The sequence below is a fragment of the Tamandua tetradactyla genome, chromosome 16 (genome assembly GCF_023851605.1).
Source record: "Tamandua tetradactyla isolate mTamTet1 chromosome 16, mTamTet1.pri, whole genome shotgun sequence".
Classification (NCBI taxonomy): Eukaryota; Metazoa; Chordata; class Mammalia; order Pilosa; family Myrmecophagidae; genus Tamandua; species Tamandua tetradactyla.
Genome location: NC_135342.1, coordinates 63,682,692 through 63,707,091, shown reverse-complemented (window position 1 = coordinate 63,707,091; position 24,400 = coordinate 63,682,692). Strand labels below are relative to the sequence as shown.

The 24,400-nt window shown below is 35.2% G+C and overlaps 1 protein-coding gene across 13 annotated transcripts in view; it reads right to left on the bottom strand.

The window, feature by feature from the left end:
• The window catches only part of NFAT5 (nuclear factor of activated T cells 5), a 157,970-nt gene that overhangs the window by 72,171 nt on the left and 61,399 nt on the right, over positions 1-24,400 (bottom strand). For 5 of the 13 annotated variants that reach the window (XM_077132862.1, XM_077132863.1, XM_077132864.1 and 2 more), the window contains one exon: positions 4,817-4,942. In XM_077132862.1, coding sequence (XP_076988977.1) covers positions 4,817-4,942 — 126 coding nt within the window. Of the gene's footprint in view, positions 1-1,161; positions 3,984-4,816; positions 4,943-24,400 lie in introns of those variants that run through there. The other 8 variants (XM_077132867.1, XM_077132870.1, XM_077132874.1 and 5 more) reach the window with 3 other exon arrangements.

The window sequence follows — 24,400 nt, the reverse complement described above, 5'->3', positions numbered from 1 at the left end:
TTTTAATTTCAATGATTAAGATGTCTGAAAAGATTTAAAGCACAGTTGTTCTATGATTCTAGGACAATAACACAGTTCTCTAGTTTCCTTTCCTACAATGTAAACAGCACACAGTTAAGTTCTTTCAGTAGAGAGAATACCTGCTACATACTTGAAATTTATTCCTTGCTGTGGCATAGAATTCAATATTAAATTAATTCCAAAAATCTTTCCCAAAAGAAAAGTTTGCTATATGTATCATTTCATGTAAAGTTATAAACTTAAATTACAGCCTTAAAATCTTACAGTGATCCAACAAATAGCTATTCAACAGAAACTTCTATTATGCATGCTATATGAGTTTTATATTAAAACTTATACAAAGTATTAGTGTACTAAGAATATATTACTTCTAAAAAGTACTAATATATAATTATTAAAAGTAAAGTAATTTTATGGAAACAAAAAAGGAATTACTAATCATTCTTAGAAGAGTTGAGATTCTCTAGCTGAATTATAAAATATACAGTTTGATTAATTTATTGTTTAGCTCAAGAATTAGAATAAATATTTTTAAAGAAACTAATAAGAGGTTTTCGTTTGAAACAGTTCCCTTATCAAAATATCGTTTTTTGATATAAACTAATGAACATAAGCCATATCTCAAAATGAAGACAAAAAATAGTCTAGGATAGAATAAGAAAATAATTTCATTTTAAAAGTAAAGATTAGCGTTTATTGCTCACCCCTGTAACAGATTTCCTATTTTAAATAAAGTCGACTTAAAGATAAAAACTATAGATATATATAAGTAGAATAAAAACAATACCTGACTATATGGCATGTGAATTATATTTTAATAAAGCTGTTTTATAAAAACACACCAAATTCTGGGGCAACTATTGGTTTGTTTTCCTAAACAATACCTATATTTTATTTCTTTATAACCTATACTATAGGATTCACCAAAAAGCAATAAAAAAGAATCCTTTCACAATTCACATTTCTTCCTGAACAACTCCTTACTTTGCAGAAAAGATACCATCAATTCATTTGGATAATATTTTTGTTTCAGGAAAACAGTCTCTGTCTTAGCTACTAGTTCCTATAATACTGTTAAGAAGTCTATATTTCTAAAGCTTTTATTAATTTTCACATTTAACCTCAAACTATAAGTAGTACCCTTTCCACTGGGACAAAAACAGAAGTCTTAAGAATGGTGAAGATCCTGGATTTCCAACATCTGGGAAAATGTCAGTGCCCAGGTAGCAAGTGTACCCACCCATGCGGCCAATGCCACAGAGTTTTATGAACATTCTGGAATTTAGAAGCCATTTCAGGATGAAAAGTTGTGAGAGGATAATGAATTGAGGTATGCATCTAAACTCAGTCTGCCTCCTGGGACCTTTCCACTCACAGCTTCTCAAATGGGAATAAGACAATGATCTTTTTCTTTTCTCAAGGAACTTAGAATCCATTTTTTCTTTTCTACTTGACACTCTGAAATGCATTTGCAAATTAGGAAAGTCATCATCTCCTTGGAGCTAAAGAAGATTGTTTTTATACTTATCCCCACCAATGTTTCTAGTTTCACCCTATCTCCTTCTACATATAATTATAAAAGGGTGATGATGAATATATAAAAAGGTGTCTTTAATTAGTAACCTGGTAATTTACTGAAAAGAATATTGAATTGGGAACCTGGTGACTGGTGTCTCTGTTCTATTTATGCCATTGCCCTGTGACCTTAAAAACATAATTAACTGGTCTATGCCTTTGTCTCTTCATCTATAACAGGTAAATTTGTATTTCATGATTCCTGTTATACAATAGCTCTAGAGTCCAGAGTCTCTGTTTCTTTCTTTTCACTTTTAATTATGATTGGCTGTCTTTTTACAACTTGGTATAATCTACAAATTTGATTTTGCTTTTTAAGTACTTACTGAAATAAAACACTGAGAAAGAGAAAAAAGAAAAGAATGGTGAAGAGAACAAATTTCAAGCCAATGATTCTCAACTAACCTCCCAAATTCTGACACTTGACTCATGGAGAGAGAAGTGGCCCTATCCCCAAACCCTGCGGCTCACAGGATAAAAAATCTTATTTATGGGAGTGTATAAGAGTGTGAATAGCACAGAGGCAGAAAAGGGTTGAAAGATACTCTTTTACCCAATATTCTGGGTTGTGGATTAGCAGCATCATATTTACTCATTCCAGCAGTAATATGTAAGAGGAAAAATCTAGATTGGTGAATCTGAGAAACAGATTTGTAATAATCAAATAACAAAGATTGTCCATGAACAACCATATGCCCAGACTAAATTTTAAATAGATTTAGAACCTATGAAACACAAACCTTTATGGCAGAACTAGAAGTCTGTTCCCACCAGGCCCTCATACCTGATAGTAGCCAATCTGGCTCCTTCAAAACTCTGAAGAATTAACTACATTAAAAAGCATCACTTTTATTTCATATTTAAACAGAAAATGCTATAAATTTTTTTAAAAACTCACAGAAGTCTAAATTAATGTCCCTAACCCTAGACATCTAGTCTTCTGTCCAGAAAAACAATGAGCTACTGGTAATAAATTCCAAAAATCTCTTTTTGACAGTTATGTCACCAAGAATATTATGTCAAATAAAAATGTGATCATCATTATATATACTAATTCCTATATAGTAATTATTTGTAATTTAAACTCTCATATCCATTATGGAATAAGGTAAAGATACTATTCTACTAATAAGACATTAGAATCCTAGAATAGACTATGTTGGTTACTAAGAGTAAATTAAAGATAAAGCATTATAAAAGACTGGGCTTTAGATCATAGAAACTTTCCATGTGTGAATACAATATAAGAAAACAGTCAAGGTTACCTTCCTATCCTCTTTACCATTTTAACAATGTTGACAATTTCAAAATCTCATAAAAACTATTACTTCTAACTTTGTAATTCAGTTACAAAGTTTTTGATTAAATAATCCTATTACCATGATTTTCCAACTAATTTTTCAACTCACAGTTTTCAATTTAACTTATCTGGAAAGGATTTTCTCAAATATATGGTGGGGGTGGGGTGGAGCCTACCATTTCATCAGTGAACCCAAATATAAGAACTTTCAATGTTAAAGAACTTCTAAAATTGAGTTTGGTATTTAAAAGTCAGTTTGTTCTTTTTCCAAATCTTGTTAAAATTCTTTCAGCTTTTAAAAGGAACTGGATCTACTGTCAACAGATGCTAAAAAGCACAGAAGAAACAGACTTTTAGTTCTATACATACTCAACATGACTTTAAAAAAACAACCTCAAAAGATACAAAATAAATCAGTTAGATCAATTTCTACCTGTGGATTTAAAGTGAAATATTTCATAGGAAATATTTTATTTTTTTTCACATTTCATTATCTGATGCAATTTTTAACTAGATTTAAAACTTTCAGTATCAGAAAAAACATCCAGGCCACTTTAGAACTCAGTGAATATAATGTGAAAACAGGTCAGTTTATAGATGTAATTATTATATTCACTAACTCACAATTAAATCCACAGACTCTGTCAGAAAATGTCTGGCAACACATGAACAGTGAGCAGGGCTGATAAGTTTCTTTGCCATGTTTAAATTTTTCTGGCCCTCAACAGGAAGACTATGTACTACACTATACAGCTCAGGAGAAAGACTGGTAAACACGGTTAATGGTACATACTTTGATGCATGCAAGAAAAATACCTCAAGTTATACTATAGTACCAAGAGCCTTATTTGAATTACAACTTTCTGCTTCACTGTTACCTTATTGAAACTAAAAGAATTTACTGAAAAAGATGTTCTGATGGACTTTAAATACTGTTTTAAAAGATGAGAGGTATACCAGGCAAGAAACCTCAAATGAAAAAAACACATAAAACTTCAAAATATATTTAAAAATTTTTCTTTTAATAAAGTAAACATACTTAGCAGTTTATAAACGCAACTAAAATATAATTATAGTTGGACCAACTAATATTATAGAAAACATTCATACTAATTTATCGCTAATCAAGACTTTTTTGTAATAGCTGTCAATCTTTTATTCTAATTTAAAATAAAATTTTGAACAAATTTTATATAATTATAAAGCGTATGATTTGAGAGCTTAGTAAAAATAAGCATGGTACATTCCAAACACTACTTTCCATATTTTTTCAGGATATAAGTATTAAATAAATTTTAGATTCAAATCTTTCATTAGTTTCTAATTGAATTCAAAATAAGTACAAAGTCACATACACTTTTAAATGTGAAATGTGAAGGTTATAGTAACATGCTACAAAGGAAAAAGAGATTTGAGGTTTGAGCCCTTTTTCAGTTCATACAATGAAATAGCTTTCCCTGTAGGCAAATTTTAGAAAACTAATTGAAAATGGGGACTTAAATATGATTTTCAATTCATGGCATGGTATTTTACCTTTTTATGTGCAGTCAGCAAAAATAGCTTTAAACTAGTTTCTGTATTTGAAGACAAGGTCCATTCTACTTATAGATGTGCCAATATGCAATTGTTAAGAAATAATAATTACATGAAGAAAATCATATTGAAACATTTTAATGTTACAAGTATATATGTGGGCGGTGCAACGGTGGCTCAGTGGCAGAATTCTCACCTGCCATGCTGGAGACCCGGGTTTGATTCCCAGAGCCTGACCATGCCAAAAAAAAAAAAAAAGTATATATTTTTAAATCTCCTAAAACAAACCCTCAAATCACACTCTTTTTCAACATAAATTTTGTCACTGTTCATGTTAGCCAGAAAACCTTTATTTTTTCCTTTAATAAAATAAAATTAAATGCATACCAGCAGCAACTACAGCTGGAGGAGGCGAGCCTGCCTCACCACCACTTGTCTGACTCATTGATGCTACAGATGTTTCTCTGGATGGAGGTAACTGTAACTCCTTTGGGAGAAGATCATAGACAGATTCTGTTGGGGTAGGGCAGGGGGAAGAAAAATTAAAGAAACAAACAAAAAAAAGAGTCAATCAACAACCTAAAAACTTGTACATGAAATGACAATATGTTTTTACTTTCACAGAGAACTACATTATTCACCAAAAATTAACACCATGTAATTAATGTTGCAAATATTTTTTCTATTATTATATAATTTTACTGAATGGAAGACTGAATTTTCTATTAGTTCTGGCCCCAGTTTTTCCTTGCTTTATTCCTTATGCTCAAAATATTTAATTATAAGATAGTTCCCAGAAAAAGTCTGAATTTTGAAATTGGATAAAAATAGAATAAAAGAACTATCAATCCAAATTGTCCAATATTTTTTTTCTGTAATAATAAGGGTATAAGGTATCATCCTTTAACTATGACATAGCATATTCTAGTGTACATCTTGCTTTAAATTGGCTTCTCCAATTAGTTCATTGGAGAAGAGCAGTCTATTTCTGCTCTTTCGTCCAGTGCCTTTCAGCAAATATTTTAATTTAACACTATCAGAATATATTTTTTTCTCCTAAAGAAGCTAAAATGAATGTCGTGGCTCAAGGAAATACATCTTTCTGAGGCATCTCCAGCCTTAGAAAGATACATTTATAAAATACTCAAATCAGAAAGCATCAATACCGTCGTTAGACTCTGATTATGTTTTTATTCCAGATTAAAGAATACCATACCTTTTAGAAGTATTTTATAATACTTTAATTGACCATAAATTAATTTTATCTACAATTTAAAAACTCTTTTGTAGTTATTATTGGACAGCGATTTTGAGATAGAAATAATTCTCAAAATATCCTTCAAAGGTAGCAGAGTCAATGTTGGAAGGAACTTCAAAAGACCAATTAGAAGTACAGGCCCATTTTCAAAACAAAATGAATACAGAGTTTAATGGCCTTGTCCAGTATTCAAAGAACCCTAGTACTCCAACAATTAAAGAAGTTATTATCTGCATGAGTGATTAAAAATAAAGGTAGCTTTATAACACACTTCATCCTTGGGAACATACAATACTTTTAGTTAACTGATTATTAAATTCATAAATAATGTGATCCTTCCAGTTAATCACTAAAGTATGCACACTAACTTTGATGTGAACAGGGATAGGGAAGAAGGTCATAAAGATAAGCTAAATATAGAAACTGTCCTCTTAATTTTTATTTACAATAAAGAATCAATTTACATGGGCAGGCACCGGGAATCAAACCCAGGTCCTCTGGCATGGCAGGCAAGCGTTCTTGCCTGCTGAGCCACCGTGGCCAGAATAAAGAATCAATTTAAAGGTTTCTTTTGAAAGATCCTAATGCTTAATGCTTGAAATTTTCATCTTCAAAGCATATGGCAAATTCCACTTTCATTTGAATATAATATGCCCTAGCTAAAAATTTTCAGCTTGTTCAAATATTGCTTAAAGATTTAAATAAATTTCTTACATCTTTAAAAGAAGATTGGTTAAGGGGACATGGGGGAGGGGAAAACATAATTAAAATAGAATGCCATGTGACCAAATATTCATTTTTTATCTTCTTCATCTATATTGAAAATAAAAGATGTGAAAAAAAAATAAACTCAAGTCCATTTTTTTTAGTCCATACAAAAAGGAAATTTGAAAATAAAAAAGGTTTTGATGAAAAGAGAAAGGGCTCTACCAAGATACACTATGCCAAAAAAATAAACTTACTCTAGGAATAGCCTAATCACTAATAGGCTTCACTGGTCAGTTCTGTTTCTCTACTTCTTCAATTATTAAAATCAATCAATCAATCCAAACAAAACAAACCACTGTGGACTGAAACACTCTGACTTTCTCAGAGAAGGCTGTGAAACTGTGTATGAATTCTAATAAATAAAGTATCAGTGGCCGAAAGAGTTCAAATAGAGTCAAGAGGCTAGTCTGGAGGCTACTCTTAGGCAGTCTTCACTAGATACTGCTATTTACCATGGTTTGTCAAACCCCAACCAAAATCATTCCTGTCAACCCTAAAGAAAGAAAACCTAGGGCTCTATTTGAGATTCTACAAAAGTTTCATGCACTATTACACTATTATTAAATGCCAGAAAACTATAACCTCCAGATAGGTTCCTAGGCCAGATAAGTCCTGGAACCCAGAGGGGCAGGCCTTTCCACCAGAACATCAACTAGTTTTATCCCCTATCCCATATTATCGATAACCTTCTACACGAAAAAGCTAGAATGGGCATAGCCCAAATACCACTAAAGATTGGGAGAAAGATCAATGAGGTAGGGAGAGTAATAACAGAGAAGACAGGATTTAACAAATGAGTATGATTGCTAAATCATTATACTGATATTTCATATAGTCTCCAGTGTCTTGGAGCAGCTAGAAGGAAAAACCTAAAGTTGTGTAACTGTAACCCATACTAGACTCTGAAATCTGTTCTATAACTAATTGCTGCAGATGGCTTTAAAATTTATTGCTTTTTGTATACATGTTATTTTTCACAATAAAAAAAATTGAGTCTAAAATGCAATGGTATAAAAGTAATGTTAATAAACGTACTTTGGAAAGTAAATACAGAATTTTTTTTTTTAATTTTTTTATTAATCAAAAAAAAGAAAAGAAATTAACACATTTTAGAAATCATTCCATTCTACAAATGCACTCAGTAATTCTTAGTATCATCACATAGATGTATGATCATCATTTCTTAGTACATTTGCATCGATTTAGGAAAAGAACTAGCAAAACAGCAGAAAAAGATATAGAATGTTAATATAGAGAAGAGAATTAAAATAATAATACTAATAATATATATATATATAAAAAGGAAAAAGAAAAAAAACAAAAACAAAAGATACAAACACACAAACAAACAAACAAAAAACCATATTTCAGGTGCAGCTTCATTCAGTGTTCCAACCTAGTTACATTACACTGAGGTATTATTGTGCTGTCCATTTTTGAGTTTTTGTATCTAGTCCTGTTGCACAGTCTGTATCGCTTCAGCTCCAATTACCCATTATCTTACCCTGTTTCTAACTCCTGCTGGTCTCTGTTACCAATGATATATTCCAAGCTGATTCTCCAATGTCGGTTCACATCAGTGGGACCTTACAGTATTTGTCCTTTAGTTTTGGGCTAGACTCACTCAGCATAATGTTCTCTAGGTCCATCCATGTTATTACATGCTTCATAAGTTTAGTCTGTCTTAAAGCTGCATAATATTCCATCGTAGGTATACGCCACAGTTTGTTTAGCCACTCGTCTGTTGATGAACATTTTGGCTGTTTCCATCTCTTTGCAATTGTAGATAATGCTGCTATAAACACTGGTGTGCAAATGTCCGTCTGTGTCTTTGCCATTAAGTCCCTTGAGTAGATACCTAGCAGTGGTATTGCTGGGTCGTAATCCATTCTGCCAGTCTATGTCTTTTGATTGGGAAATTCAGTCCATTAACTTTTACTATTGTTACTGTTTGAATAATATTTTCCTCTACCATTTTGGCTTTTGTATTATATATATCATATCTGATTTTCCTTCTTTCTACACTTTACTCCATACCTCTCTCTTCTGTCTTTTCGTATCTGACTCTAGTGCTCCCTTTAGTATTTCTTGCAGAGCTGGTCTCTTGGTCACAAATTCTCTCAGTGACTTTTTGTCTATAAATGTTTTAATTTCTCCTTCATTTTTGAAGGACAATTTTGCTGGATATAGTAGTCTTGGTTGGCAGTTTTTCTCTTTTAGTAATTTAAATATATCATCCCACTGTCTTCTAGCTTCCATGGTTTCTGCTGAGAAATCTACACATAGTCTTATTGGGTTTCCCTTGTATGTGACAGATTGTTTTTCTCTTGCTGCTTTCAAGATCCTCTCTTTCTCTTTGACCTCTGACATTCTAACTAGTAAGTGTCTTGGAGAATGCCTATTTGGGTCTATTCTCTTTGGGGTGCACTGCACTTCTTGGATCTGCAAATTTAGGTCTTTCATAAGAGTTGGGAAATTTTCAGTGATAATTTCTTCCATTAGTTTTTCTCCTCCTTTTCCCTTCTCTTCTCCTTCTGGGACACCCACAACACGTATATTTGTGCGCTTCATATTGTCATTCAGTTCCCTGATCCCCTGCTCAAGTTTTTCCATTCTTTTCCCTATAGTTTCTGTTTCTTTTTGGAATTCAGATGTTCCATCCTCCAGTTCACTAATTGTAGCTTCTGTCTCTTTAGATCTACCATTGTAGGTATCCATTGTTTTTTCCATTTTTTCTTCTTTGTCCTTCACTCCCATAAGTTCTGTGATTTGTTTTTTCAGATTTTCTATTTCTTCTTTTTGTTCAGCCCATGTCTTCTTCATGTCCTCCCTCAATTTATTGATTTGGTTTTTGAAGAGTTTTTCCATTTCTGTTCGTATATTCAGCATTAGTTGTCTCAGCTCCTGTATCTCATTTGAACTATTGGTTTGTTCCTTTGACTGGGCCATATCTTCAATTTTCCGAGCGTCATCCATTATTTTCTGCTGGTGTCTGGGCATTTGATCAGATTTCCCTGGGTGTGGGACCCGGCTGGTTGAAAGGTTTTTCTGTGAAATCTCTGGGCTCTGTTTTTCTTTTCCTGCCCAGTAGGTGGCGCTCGTGGCGCTCGTCTGTCTGCACGGCAGTCGGCCCGGGAAACCGCGCGTGGAGGCGGGGGTCGCTGGCCGCCGCGGCTTGGGAGAGTGCCGGTCCTAATTGCCCAGCTGGCCCGAAACGCCAAGCGTGACGGGAGGGCCCCGCTATCCAACGTTCCCAGTCAGACTGGGGAGCCACGTGCGTGGAGGGGACCCCAGTTGCCAGCCGCCCCGGCCGGGAAAACGCGCGCCCCTCGGGTAGCTCACCGCAGCAGATTCTCCCTGCCCATTCAGCTGTTCCAGAATGGGGTACGCTGTCTTTTTGGTCTCTGTCGTGACTCCGGGAGCTGTTTTGTATTGTTTCTGTTTCTTTAGTTGCTTTTCTGGAGGAGGAACTAAGACCCGCGCGTCTTACTAAGCCGCCATCTTCTCCGGCCAGAATTTTTTATATTCCAACTCTATTTCACAGTCTCCCCACCCCCAAATTTAATAAAGCAATAAAATTCACCTTAAAATAAGCAAAATAAAATGCAAGGTCAAGTGGAAGGTGTAGGAAGCATGGATTCATTCATTAGTGTTTCAGTTTTTGTTTTTATTTTTCCAAGTGTTTGGAAGTTAAAGAAGTCAGGCCTGCCAGAAGTTTTATCATAGCTATCCAAAGGAAGCAGTTAATATAGTTGATAACAGCCCAGGCTGTGATTTCAGACAGAACTGGGCTGGCTCTCATACTTTAAACAAACAATCTCTCTAAGACTTAAATCTCTTTTAAACTCTCCTTTCACCCAATATCTCCCCAGGCTATAACTTCACAATGTAATCACATACACTGACCTTTTCTTTAAATCTGCTTCTCATCAGACATCATAAGATTAAAAGGAATAGAAATTATACTATTAAAACTATTGTCATTCAGTCTTAAATTTAATTTAATTGAACACTTTTACAGTCTCTACCAACCAAAGAAAGAACTCCTAAACAAGAACATAGGCATCTTAAATCCATGGCAACTACAGAGTCCCAAGTGCTGGCTAGCTACCTTACATATCTATTTTCCTTCAGTTATCTTTTAAATAGGTTCAGACAGATAATAAAGGAATGAAACTCTAGACTTATAAACACAGAATATGAAGAAAGGGAATGGGAAATCCATAATGGAAAGGCAGCTTCTTGAGGAAAGACTTCCTTAGAAAATAAAAGTAAAATCATTTCTGAATTTTTAAAAATAATGAGTTTGAAGTCTCTTTTTGGAGTTCTGAAACTGCTCCGAAATTAAATTATGCTGATGGTTACACAAGTCTGTTAATACATTAACAACCACTGAATTGTACATTTTAAACAGATGAATTTCTTTTTGGCAATTATGTTCATAGCTATTTCTGCCATGAACAAACAGGTGAACTTTATGTAATGTAAATTATTTATTGATATGTTTGTTTCAAAAAAAAAGGAAGAGCTCATTGAACTTCAGTTTCACTGGACTATTTGCTTATACAAAGAGTATAAGGGGGGAGCAAAAAAGAAATAGAACATATAGAAGTGAGAACTACAAAAGAGAGAGCAAGGTCTCTAGCAAAGTTCCTGATAAACTTCACGGGCAAAAATACCTCTTCACATAGCTTCTATTTGTGAGAAGTGAAATTATGAAGAAGGCCTAACTGCAGTCAACCAAATATGCTTTTTAAAGGCTCTTCTACTGGAGGATCAGGAAAAGGTTGTAGGCATAGTAATCCTAAATTCAGTAAGATATCTGATAAAAATTTTAAAAAGTTAATGCAAACAAGATGAAGAAATATAGACTTAATAAAATAGATGACTTCTATGCAACAGCACCCAAAAAATGTATAGGTTCAATCTGGAAGGAGGTGTTTATTAGCACCACTGTATCAAGTTATTTCCTTTCTTCATCTTATTTTATATCAACAACTTGAACAGATATCAAATTTGCTAATGACACAGGCTTAAGAGGGATATATAGTTTGTCATAATTCATTATAGATCATGGAAGGCTACAATATCTGTCCAAAAGTATAAGATGAAATTTTATAAGGATTAATGCAACAGCTGGTAAAAACTGTTCTTGTGCAAAGCTTACATGCACTCATTCACTTTTTTTTTTCCCAATCCAGAAGTGATTTTACTTTGGTTTTCTAAGGAAGCCTTTCTTCAGTCTACAAGGATTGGGGTGACTGTTTCCCTATATATTTTTGCACTAATGTTGCTAAGATATAGGATTGTAAATAATAATGTTTAATCAACTCATTTAATGGCTCATTATGAATTTTAGTTCACCAGAATCCAAGGAAACTGCTTAAATATCCATGTAGTAGAATGAGGGCAACTTCAATATAATAATTCCATGAACATAAATGGTTTAAATATAAATGTATGAAAAAAAGAAATTAAGCAGAAAGGGGAGTAGGCTCAGAAGATCAAGAATTGTCTTATATTCCTACAATAGCACAGAGCCCAAGGGCAATTAGAGGGAAGAAGGAAATGAAGGAATGAAATCACCATTTCCTGATACTAGAAACAAATTAATGCTTTCTAATGTTGGGTGGGAAGCTGAACAACGCAGAAATGGGCTGACTGGCTGGTTTATTTGCTTAGACATTCTGTAAACTCTGATCCATTTATGTCACTGATTATTTCTGGGCCAATTTAGTCCTTCAACACTGGCTATGATGGGGTGGAAGAATTTCACTTTACTACATAAATCTCAAAGCAGACATAAATCCTATCCTGAGGGCACAGAACAGTGAGTGAGAAGAGAAAATCTGGTAATTTAAGAGTGCAGCTTAATTTTGTTTCTCTGTGCCCTAGCTACTGAGTGCTCAAATCCCATTCTCTACTGCTTCATTTTGGTGTTGCTTAAGTGTAGGAAAATATGAAAATACCTTAAACCTCATCCCCTCATACTCCTTCACTTTCCCCCAGAAAAGTCCAGGACCATAAACTAAAGGAAACAGCTGAGAAAAAAAGACATGCTTTCCCTGATCTTCTCTCTTAGCAAAATAACAACAATAATAATATAATAAAATTACAGCTATCATTTATTTAGCATTTTGGGGGAGCCAGGCAAAGCTCATTATATGTATATATATTTTCTAGTTTAATCTCAAAACAATCTTATGAGGTAGGTTTTACCAATAAAGAATCTGAGGCTTGTGCAACAGTAAAAAAAGAAAAAAATGTATGTGATCAAACAAACAAACAAAAAGAATGATAAAAAGTTTAAGACACTGATTTCCTTTGATGGGGAGACATGGAGATGAGATAAGGAACAGATATGTTGCGCTACACTGTGGGCTCCTTTGTGTTCTTTGTATTAGAAATATATAATAAAATAAAATAAAAATTAATCAAAATTAGGGCTGTATTGTCTATCCAATATAAGCACACAAAAGCACACATACGTAAACACTCACACTCATAGCCACACCACAAATGTGATGTAGTTGGAAGAAAACTCAATTAAGAGTCAGGAGGCCAATATGTGACCCCTAATTCTGTCAATAATTTGCTCTGAATTTTTGGGGAAAAAAAAGCTTAAATTGTTGAAGTCTCAATTTCTTTATTTTTAAGATGGGAATTAAGATGTCTACCTTGCCAACATCAGAGAGTTACTGTGAGGATTAAATAAGATAATCTATGGTAAAAAGTACTCCACTGTTATTATTCCTTTTTGGAATTTTCATCCCCACTTCATCCACACTGACCAGAGTGCTAGTAATCTGTGTTCAACTTGGGGTTTTGAATAAGATTAAAACTTTGGGCTCCAAGAGTAAAGACCAAAACTGTCAAAGAGCCCACTACTTAATGACTGTTCTTAAGACTGCTTTATTTTCTTTCAGGTAATAAAACAAATAAAAATTCTATGTAAGAAATACTACTGACAACTCTATGCAGAGATGAACAATAAGGCGGGGGGGGAAGTTTTGTAAATGAGATATTTCTGCTCAATTGTCAAGTAAGCAGTGAAATGGATATATCTGTGGTAAAATGTACAGTATGTTGTGTTGGGAAGTCATGAGAAATTTAAGAAAAAGCTAACTAATGTTCAGTACAAACATTAGCTATTCAAGTAATGAATGCTCTTGATATCTGCACAGACATTAGTTATTCAAGTTGTGAATGCTCCTTGATAGCTGATGCTAATGCTATAATGCTGAAAAATCCATTTATAAACATTTTTATCTTGTTTTAAAAATGGGATTTTTCTTTTTCTTTTTCTTTTTTTTTATAACTCCAAATGCAAAGCTACTCCAGGTACATGAAAGTATCAAAGGACATTTAAAGGGCGGGCCACAGTGGCTCAGCAGGTAAGAGTGCTTGCCTGCCACGCCCAAGGACCTGGGTTCGATTCCCGGTGCCTGCCCATGTAAAAAAAAAAAAAAAAAAGGACATTTAAAAATTCCTTGCAAATGGTTTGGGAACTAATTGTCTCACTCTTCCATATCTCTGTTAACCAGCTCAATAAGGTGGTAAATCCCGAGCCTATGGATTCATGTCAGATATTTTAAAACAGAGTTATCTATCCAATTATGCCAATATAATTCTGCACTGAAGAGAGACAGCTTTCATTCTGTTATAAACACTTCAGGCTTGACTGTCATCATACTTGGCATCTCCAATGGAAAAATGTACTGGCTACAGGTCTACTGGATATTTGGTTTCTAAAGAACGATGGAATCCAAGAACAATGGTAGGTGATGTTGTTTTCTTTTTCTTTCGTTTTTTTTAAATTGCAAAATATAACATATATATTAAAAAGCAATATAATTTCCAAGTACATTTTTATCAAGTAGTTACAGAACAGACTTTAAAGTTTGGTATGAGTTACAGTTCCATGATTTTTTTTTTCGTCTAGCTGCTCCAAGACACTGGAAACCAAAAGAAATATCAATATAATGATTCAGCAATCATACTTATTTGTTAAATCCTATCTTCTCTGTTAGGCTCCGCCTTCTTTTTAAATAACATATATACATAAAAGCAATAAATTTCAAAGTACATTGCAACAGTTAGTTATAGAAGAGAATTCAGTGTTTTTGTATGGGTTACAATTCCACAATTTTAGGTTTTTGTTTCTAGCTGCTCTAAGGTACTGAAGGCTAAAAGAAATACCAGCATGATGATTCAGCACTCATACTCAGTTGTTAAACCTGAACTTCTCTGTATAACTCCATCATCATTTTTTATCTTTCTCCCACTCTTTAGGGGTATTCAGACTATGCCCATTCTAACTTTTTCATGTTGGAAGGGGCTACTGATAGTATGGGATAGGGAGATGGAATTAGTTGATGCTCTGGAAAGGCTGGCCCCTCTGCATTTCAGGACTTCTCTGGTCCAGGGACCCATCTGGTTGTAGGTTGTAGGTTTTGGAGAGTTACCGTAGTACATGGAAACTTCGTAGAATCTTATATAATGCTCTAGGTATTCTTTAGGATTCGCAAGAATGGTTTTGGTTGGGGTTGGCAAGTTATGATAGGCAGCAATGTCTAACCAAAGCATACATAAGAATGACCTTCAGTGTAGCCTCTCGATTCTATGTGAACTCTCTCAGCCACTGATACCTTATTTGTTACACTTCTTTTCCCCCTTTGCAGTATGGCATTGCCGATTCCCGGGTGCTAGCGCCAGGCTCATCCCTGGGAGTTATCTCCCACACCGCCAGGGAGACTTTCATCCCTGCATGTCATGTCCCACATAATGGGGAGGGCAACAGTTACACTTGCAGAGTTGGATTTACAGACAGAGAGGCCACATCTGAGCAACAAAAGCAGTCCTCCAGAGGTGATTCTCAGGCATACCTATATGTAGGCTAAGCTTCTCCACAACGTACATAAGCTTTACAAGAGCAAGCCTCAAGATTAAGGGCTTGGCTTATTGATTTGGTGTCCCTAATGTCTGGTACAGTATCCGGGGTTTCCCCGGTGGTCAAGTTTAATAGTTTCATAATTTTTCTCCCATCCCTCAAGTGATTTTGCAAATACTTTTCGATTATCTGCTTAATATACTCTGGGATGTATCTGGCATTACATTACACTATACAGGATTAAAGGCTCTCATTCTTATTCTCGGCTCCATATGTTTGGATTTTTTAAATGTTCTATCCAGAAAGGTTGGGTTAGATTATGTGCTATAGAAATTTACGTTCTGGACACAATAAAACTTTCTTTCTTTGGTCTCAAAGAGTAAATAAAGTTCTAAAATACAGGCAATGTCTTCCTTACCGTTGTATGCTGAATTACCTTAATCCCAACTTGATCAATTTCATTCTTATCTCTAAATACCAGGTTATACACATATAAAAAAGCCCTTCAAAATCCAGAAATAACAATTACCACTCCTGACTAAATGTGACTTGCTATAAGAGCTTACAATCTAGGCCCCAGTTTTCTTATAAGTATTTTCTAAAAGAGATCATACAATATTTGCTCTTTTGTTTCTGGCTTATTTTGCCTCAGATACTCTGATTTAATCATTTTTCTCAGCTAAATTTAAGCCAACTTACTAGTCTGCTGTCACATTATTTACTTATCCATATCACTTGTTCCAGATTTTATTGTTTCCCTAAAACAATCTACTGTTGCAAATTACTTTAATATAACACACAGCAGTATAAATTATACCAATTTGGCAATATGAAAACTAACTTGAACTCTACAAATATATGATGTGAAATATAACACATCATATATTTTTTCCACTAGGTATTATTTTTCACTTAAAAAAAAACTTCACAATTATTTTCTACATAATTTGACACTTATGAAATACAGAATGAATTATACTACTGAACTAACTCCTTTATGAACATTTTTAAATGTTTATGCTGCTTTCTGAAAAAAATTACCTAAATAACACCGTAGGCAAAAATAATCAGGCCCTGCCTTGTACAGGATGCCCAATAATGCAGGTGGCTGAAGGATGCACTGACAGAGAAGTAGACTAGTGAACAATGGTGTATACTTATGAATGAAGGTTGTGCTGCTACAAAAACGAACAATGTCATGAGCCATGCAACAATGTGAATGAACATGTAGGTCATTTGGTGAAACAAAATAAGACAGGAACAAAAAAACAACGACAGTACGGTCACCTTTAGAAAATACTTATTAAGAAAACAGGGGCCTAGATTGTAAACTTTTACAACAGACACATTAAGTCCAGGGTGGTGACTATTATTTCTGGATTTTGAGAGGCTGTTTTATATATATATAACCTGATATTTAGAGATAAGAACAAAGCTGAACAGGTTGGGATTAAAGTAATTCAGAACACAGGGGTAAGGAAAACAGTGTCAATAATATTTTAGAACCACACATACTCTTTGAGACCAACGTAAGAAAGGGTTATTTGATTTGGAACTGAAATTTTCTGTAGTGTATAATCTAATTCAACCTATCTGTATAGCTCATTCGAACAACTGAAACACAGGAAGCACAGAATAAGAAAGAGGTCCTTTAATCCTCTATAGATTATTGTAATACCTGGAAACATCCTAGAGTTATTTTTAAGCAGATAATCAAAAAGTATTGGCAAAGTCCCCTGAGGAGGGGAGAAAGACTACAGGAACTATTAAACCTTACCATCAGGGAATCCCCTGATATTGTGTCAAACTTCAGGGATACTCAATCAACAGGCCATGCCCTTGAACATGAGACTTATGTAGGTGGTAAAGAAAGAAGCTTAGACTACCTATAGGCATGCCTAAGAGCTACTTCAGGAGGACCTCTGTTGTTGCTCAGATACGGCCTCCGTCTCTCTAAGCCCAACTTTGCAAGTGGAAATCACTGCCTTTGCCCCTACGTGGGGCATGACATCCAGGGGTGAAAGTCTCCCTGGCGATGTGGGAGAGGACTCCCAGGGATGAATCCAGACCTGGCACCGTGGGATCAACAATTCCATCCTGACCAAAAGGGGGAAAAGAAGTTTAATTAATAAAGTATCAGTGGCAGAGAGAGTTCAAAAAGAGATGAGAGGCTACTCTAGGTTGCTCTTATGCAAGCTTCAGGCAGACCTTGCTATCTATCATAACCTGCCAACCTCCAACCAGGACCATTCCAGCCAATCCTAAAAGAACACCTAGGGCAATATATAAGATTCTACAGGGGTTCCAGGCACTAGAGTAACTTTCCAGAAACCTACAACCTCCAGATGGGTCCCTGGTCCAGACAAGTCCTGAAATCTAGCCCAGCCTTTCCAGAACGTCAGTTATTCTATCTTCCTATACCCTATTAGTGACTGACCCTTCCAATAGCATAAATTTAGAATTGCCATAGCCCAGACAACCCCAAAGAGAGGTATGGAAAGATAAAAAGTGCTGGCAGTTCTAAGAAATGATGAATATGCAACTATGTGATGATATTAAGAATTACTGATTGTATATGTAGAACGGAATGCTATCTTAATGTTTTGTTTGCTAATTTTTTTTAATTAATAAAAAAAGTTTTAAAAAAGTGATGGTAGAATTATATATAGAAGATAGGACTTAACAAATGAATATGAATGCTGAATCATTTAATTGGTATCTTTTTTTAGTCGCCAGTATTTTAGAGTAGCTTAGAAGTAAAAACCTAAAATCGTGAATTATAACCCATGTCAAAGTCTGAAATATGGTCTACAACTAATTGTGCTGTTGCTGTGTTTTGACATTTATAGCTTTTTTGTATTTTTGTTATTTTTTTACAAAAAAAGAAGGAAAAAAGTCGGTTGTGATGATAAAAAAATATTTAAGCCCTCTAGCCTCCTATAATCTGGAGCAGCTAGAAGGAAAAATCTGAGAGGACTGTATGGTAGCCTATGACAAACTCTGGGATCTATCCTGTAACCACTTTTTGAAGAGTGCTTTGAAAACTATTGCTTTTTTATTTCTTTGCTTTGTATATATGCTATACAGTACAATAAAAAAGTTAAAAAATAAACAAACAAAAAACCCTAGGCAAAAGATAAAAACTGACCTTCAAAATAAACTCATCAGCAAAAGATTACAAGCCATACTAAGAAATAGCAATACAAGCCATACTAAGAAATAGCAATATATGGACCAGTCAAAGAAACAAATTAGAGAGAATATTTAAGGAAATAATGACCGAAAATTTTCCAACTCTTATAAAAGACATAAATTATATGCCCAAGAACTACAATGCACTCCAAAAAAATAAAAATAAAATCCAACAGACCTACTGCAAGAGACATACTAATCAGAATGCCAAATTCCAAAGGTAAAGAGAGAATCCTGAAAGCAGCAACAGAAAAGCAATATTTCACATACAAGGGACCCATAATGAGACTAAGTGCCAATTTCTCATCAGAAACCATGAAATGTGAGAAGGCAGCAGTATAATATTTAGTAATGAGCAATCTGAGGAGGAAATCAAGAAAAAAAATCCATTTACAATAGCAACTAAAAGAATCAAATATCTAGGAAAAAATTTAACCAAAGACGTAAAGGACTTTTACATAGAAAACTACATAACATTGCTAAAAAAAAAAAAAATCAAAAAAGACCTAAATAAATGGATGGATACTCTGTGTTCTTGGATGAGAAGACTAAATATTGTTAAGATGTCAATACTACTCAAAATGATTTAGATTTAATGCAATCCCAATAAAATTTCAATGGCCTACTCTGCAGAAATGAAAACGCTAATTACCACACTTAAAAGAGTAAGGGTCATTGAATAGACATAACCTTTTTAAAAATAAGAACAACGTTGGAGGACCCAAACTTCCTGACTTTAAAGCATACAAAGCTACAGTGGTCAAACAGCATGGAACTAGTTATACTGACAAATGGAATTGAACTGAGAGATTCAGAAATAGATCCAACTGAAATATGATAAGGCTGCCAAGACCACTAAGCTGGGGAAGAATACTCTCTTCAAATGGTGCTGTGAGAGAACTCAATATCCATATGCAAAAGAATGAAAAAGGCACTTTATCTTATACCATATACAAAAATTAACTCAAAATGGATCAAAGACCTAAATTTAAAAACCGGGACTATAAAACTCCTATAAGAAAATGTAGAGAAGCATCTTCAAGCTGTTGTGGTAGGCAATGGTTTCTTAGACCCTACACCAAAGTACAAGCAACAAAAGAAGAAACAGATAAATGGGACCGCCTCAAAATTTCAAATTTTTGTGCACCAAAGGACTTTGTCAAGAAAGTAAAAAGACAACCAACTTAAAAGGAGAAAACACTTGGAAATCACATATCTGATAAGTGTTTAATATCCAGAATATATAAAGAAATGTTACAGAATCCTTTACAGGATCCCTACAGGATCCTAAACATCTGTAAGGAAAATGACATGGCTATATATATGAATAAAAATGACATGGTTATATATATGAATACCAGTACTATTGTCTGGTATTTAAACTTCAAGATTGTTATAAGCCCCATGGTAAACACTAAGAAAATATCACAGACCATACAAACTCACAGACACAGAAAGCAGAGGACAGGCTACCAGGGATGGGAGGCAGGGGAATGCAAAATAAGAGTAGGGTTTCTGCTTTGCATTCAGGGAAAGTTATAGTTATGGATGGTGGCGAGGTTGCTGAAACAACATGAATATGATTTATCCCACTGAATGGTAATTAAATGTAATACATGATATTGGATGAGAATCTAAGAATGGAGGCGAAAAGGCTTACAAGGACATGATTGGAACACAAGAAAAAACAATATAGAAAGTAAAATTTATATCATTGTACGTTTATATCGACATTAAATTTTTTGAACTTGATAACTGCACTTAAGATGATTACATAAGTGAATATCCTTGTTTGGAGGAAACGTACTTGGAAGCACATGCTCAAGGAGTGTGATATATGCAATCTGCTCTTAAATGTTCAGCAAATAGATAGATAGATAATAGAATAATAAAGCAAAGGTAGCAAAATGTTAAAATTGGTGTATCTGGATATCTGGAAGGGGGTATATTGGAGTTCTCTGTATGGGGTTTCTATTATTTTTGCAACTGTCCTCTAAGTTTGGAATTATTTCAAAACGAAAAGTTAAAAAACAAACAGGCAGACACTTTCTTCGCCTAATTTCACATTAAGGCATGCTGACAACTGGTCACGCTGACTCCTGGTTTCAATGCCTGTGCTATCGACCAAGAAGCTCACCGCCACTCTTGCTCATGGGCTTTGGAACCTCCACTAAATGTTGCATCAGCCCTGGCTCCCAAGACTTCCACTAAAGGTATCTACCTATAGAACTTTAAAGATTGGTATCCTCGCCTCTTTAAATATATTGTGCTGGTTTGAAACATTGTGTATCCTAAAAAAGTCTATGTTCTTTTAATCCAATTTTGTGGGGACAGACTTATTGTTGAGTGGGACCTTTTGATTAGCTTGTTTTCATGTAGATGTAACCCCACTCATTTAAGATGGGTCTTAATCAGCCTGCTGGAGTCCTTAAAGGAGAAACATTTTGGAGAGAGCTCAGAGACAGAAATGCCCCAGGAGAAACAAGCAAGGACACACACAGAAACCCAGACGCGTTTTGGAGAGAAAGGCCAGCAGATGTTGCCATGGCCTTCTCATGTGACAGAAGAATCCTGGGTGTCATTGGCCTTTCCTCAGTAAAGCTGATGCCTTAATCTGGACACATTCACAGCCTTAGGCTATTGTGCATTGGTAAGCTTGCAACTAAGTAAGCAAATTAATTGCATGAAGCATTTTTTTTAAATCCTATAATTAAATAATAAAAAACAAAACAAAACAAAAAAAGCAATTGAAAAATGGGGGAAAGACTTGAACAGACATTTCTCCAAACAGGAAATTCAAATGGCTAAATAGCACATGAAAAGCTGCTCAACATCATTAACTGTAGGGAAATTCAAGTCAAAACCTCAATGAGATATCATTTCACACCTAGAACGGCTACAAGTGAAACAACAGAAAACTATACTGTTGGAGAGGATGTAGAGAAATAGGAGCACTCACTCATTACTGGTAGGAATATAAAATGGTGCAACTGCTGTGGAAGACAGTTTGGTAGTTCCTCAGGAAGCTAAGTACAGAAGTGTCATATGATTCAGCAATTCCACTACTAGGTACACACTCAGAAGAATTGAAAGCAGGGATCTGAACAGATATTTGCACACTGATGTTCATAGCAGCATTGTTCACAATTGCCAAAAGATGGAAGCAACCCAAGTGTTCATCAACCAATAATTGATAAACAATATGTGGTATATGCATACGATATATTACTATTAAGTTGTAAAAAGGAATGAAGTCCTGACACATGCTGCCACAAAGATGAACCTTGAGGACATTATGTTGAGTGAAATAATCAAACATAAAAGGACAAATATTATATGATCTCATTGTTAAATGAACTAATTATAATAAGCAAACTCATAGAGTTAGAATCTAGAATATAGGTTAACAGGCTACAGATTGAGGTTACAGAATGTGGAGTTGTTTAACTTGTACAGACTTTCTCTTTAGGTTGATGGGAAAGGTTTTGAAATAGTGGTTATGGTAGCACATTTTTGTGAGTGTAATCAACAGCACTGAACTCTATATGTGAGTGTGGTTAAAAGAGGAAAATTTAGGATGTATATATTACTAGAATAAAATTTAAAGATAAAACATAGGACTGAACACACAGTGAACCCTATTGTCAATGAAAGACTACAGTTAACAGTACAAGTGTAAGAATGTTCTTTCATCGGTTACAACAAATGTGTAACAAGGTAGTAATAATGGAGTGAGGAAAAATACACCTAATGTAAATAATGGAAGACAGAACTATTTTAATCTTTCACCCATTTTACCAAAGGTAACTACTGTTAAAAAATAATACAATTATTTTAAAAAGTGCTATCATCAATAGTAACATTCTACACCCATATAGGGTATTGGTGGTGGGGTGGTGTACAGAATCCTGTATTTTATGTATGACTATTTCATAAACTCAAATTTTTTCTAATAAATAAATAAGTACATTTATTTATACTTATTTGCTCAGTTTGGTATGTTGGAGCCCAAACAAATGAACAAGGAGGACATACATGCCTGATACAAGGCAAACAGCCTAGTGTGGCAGGCTGGAGAAAAGTGAAATAAGAGGTCTCCACATAAATGGGTGGTCCAGCCCAGAGAGTAAAAGTAAAAGCAGGGTGAAGAGGATATCTGTCGGAGGGAGTGGTGGGGGGCCCAGTATGGGGTGTCAGAGCCAAAGGGAGGTGAGAAATGATACAAGAGGAGATAGCATACTGCAGGGTATCACAGCCCAAGCAAATGAAGAGATTTTTGGAGAGTGGCCAGTACACGGAAGCAACATCTGAACAGAATGAGGAGGGTGTCCAAGCATGGGGTGCCTAGAACAGGTGTCAGAACCCAAGCAATAAGGAGGATGTTCTCTTAGTCGAGTTGCCTGGGGGTGGTCAGGAAGGACAAAGAGTATCCTCATGTGGAAGCAGTGGGGAAGCCATGCATGAGGAACTGCAATTCAAGCACAGTGGAGAACGCATTTGTATGAGGTCTTGGAAGCTGAGCAGGGCAAAGACAGAATTTCTGTAGATGGACAGCCCAGCATTGGTGTTGAAGTTCAAGTGGAGTGAGAATGACATCCACAGGGGTGGAAGGGGTAGAAACAAAGAGTGGACTGAGGCAGGATATCAAAATCCTCGAGGAGTGAGATAAGCAGGTAGATATCTACCTAGTAGGGTTTCCCAGTATGGGGAAACAGATCCCAAGTAGGGATCCAAAAGTGAGCAGGAAAGCAACTCTGGGTGTCAAAGCACACATAGGGCGAGGAGAGAGCATCTATGTAGGCAGCAGCCACAGCCTGGATGTAAGATGTGGGAATCCAAGAAGACAGTATCAACACTAAAAAAGGAATGGCAGCAGCAATAGGAGATTGATTACACAGAGGGAGACTGATCAAATGAGTAAATATATTAAGATTAAGGAGAAGCAGTCATTCACCATTAAACAAGGAAGTTGCAAGTATGGAAAGGGAGAAAACAAGAAGGAACCCTGTAGCGTTGAATTACAACTTGAAGTACCAGTGTGAACACATGATAGTCAATATGTACAGACAGAAAAATAGAGATATAAATGTATGTATGTATGAGCGTGTGTGTACATAAAATATACATACATTCCCTAGCTCAGTCCTTTGAAAGAATCTGGGAGAAGGAGAATTCCAAAAGCATGTTCATGCAAACATAAACTCACTAGTATGCCAGTTTGAAACTGTTGTGTGTCCCAGAAAAGCCATGTTCTTTAATCTTCATTCAATACTGCTGGTGGGATCTTTTGATTAAGTTGTTTCTATGGAGATGTAACCCACCCAACTGTGGGTGGGACCTTTTAATTAGGTGGTGTATTGATTTGTAAGTTACCAGAATGCAATATAACAGAAATGGAAAAGCTTTTAAAAAGCAAATTCAATAAGTTACAAGTTTATAGTTCTAAGCCTATAAAATTATCCAAGCTAAGGCATCCAAGAAAAGATATTTTAATTCAAGAAAAGCCTCTGTGAGCCGGGTAGTCACATGGCTGGCATCTGCTGGTCCCTTGGCTCCTGGGCTCTGATGCCTTCTGTTCCTATGGGGGTTCTTCACTTTGCTTCTCTGGGACTGGCTTTCATCTCTTGGCTTCCCTTGGCTCTCTCCAAATTCTGGCTTACTTAACATCTCAGGGTGACATCTGCTAGACTCCAAACATCTCTAAACATCTGTGTCTCTGTTCTACAACTTTCAGCATCTGTGCAGCTCTGTGCTCTGTCAGCTGAGACGTCTATTGTTTCTGAGGTTTCTCCAAAATGTTTCCCCTTTTGAAGACACTAGTAAACTAATCAAAGCCCACCCAAAATGGTGGAGTCACATCTCC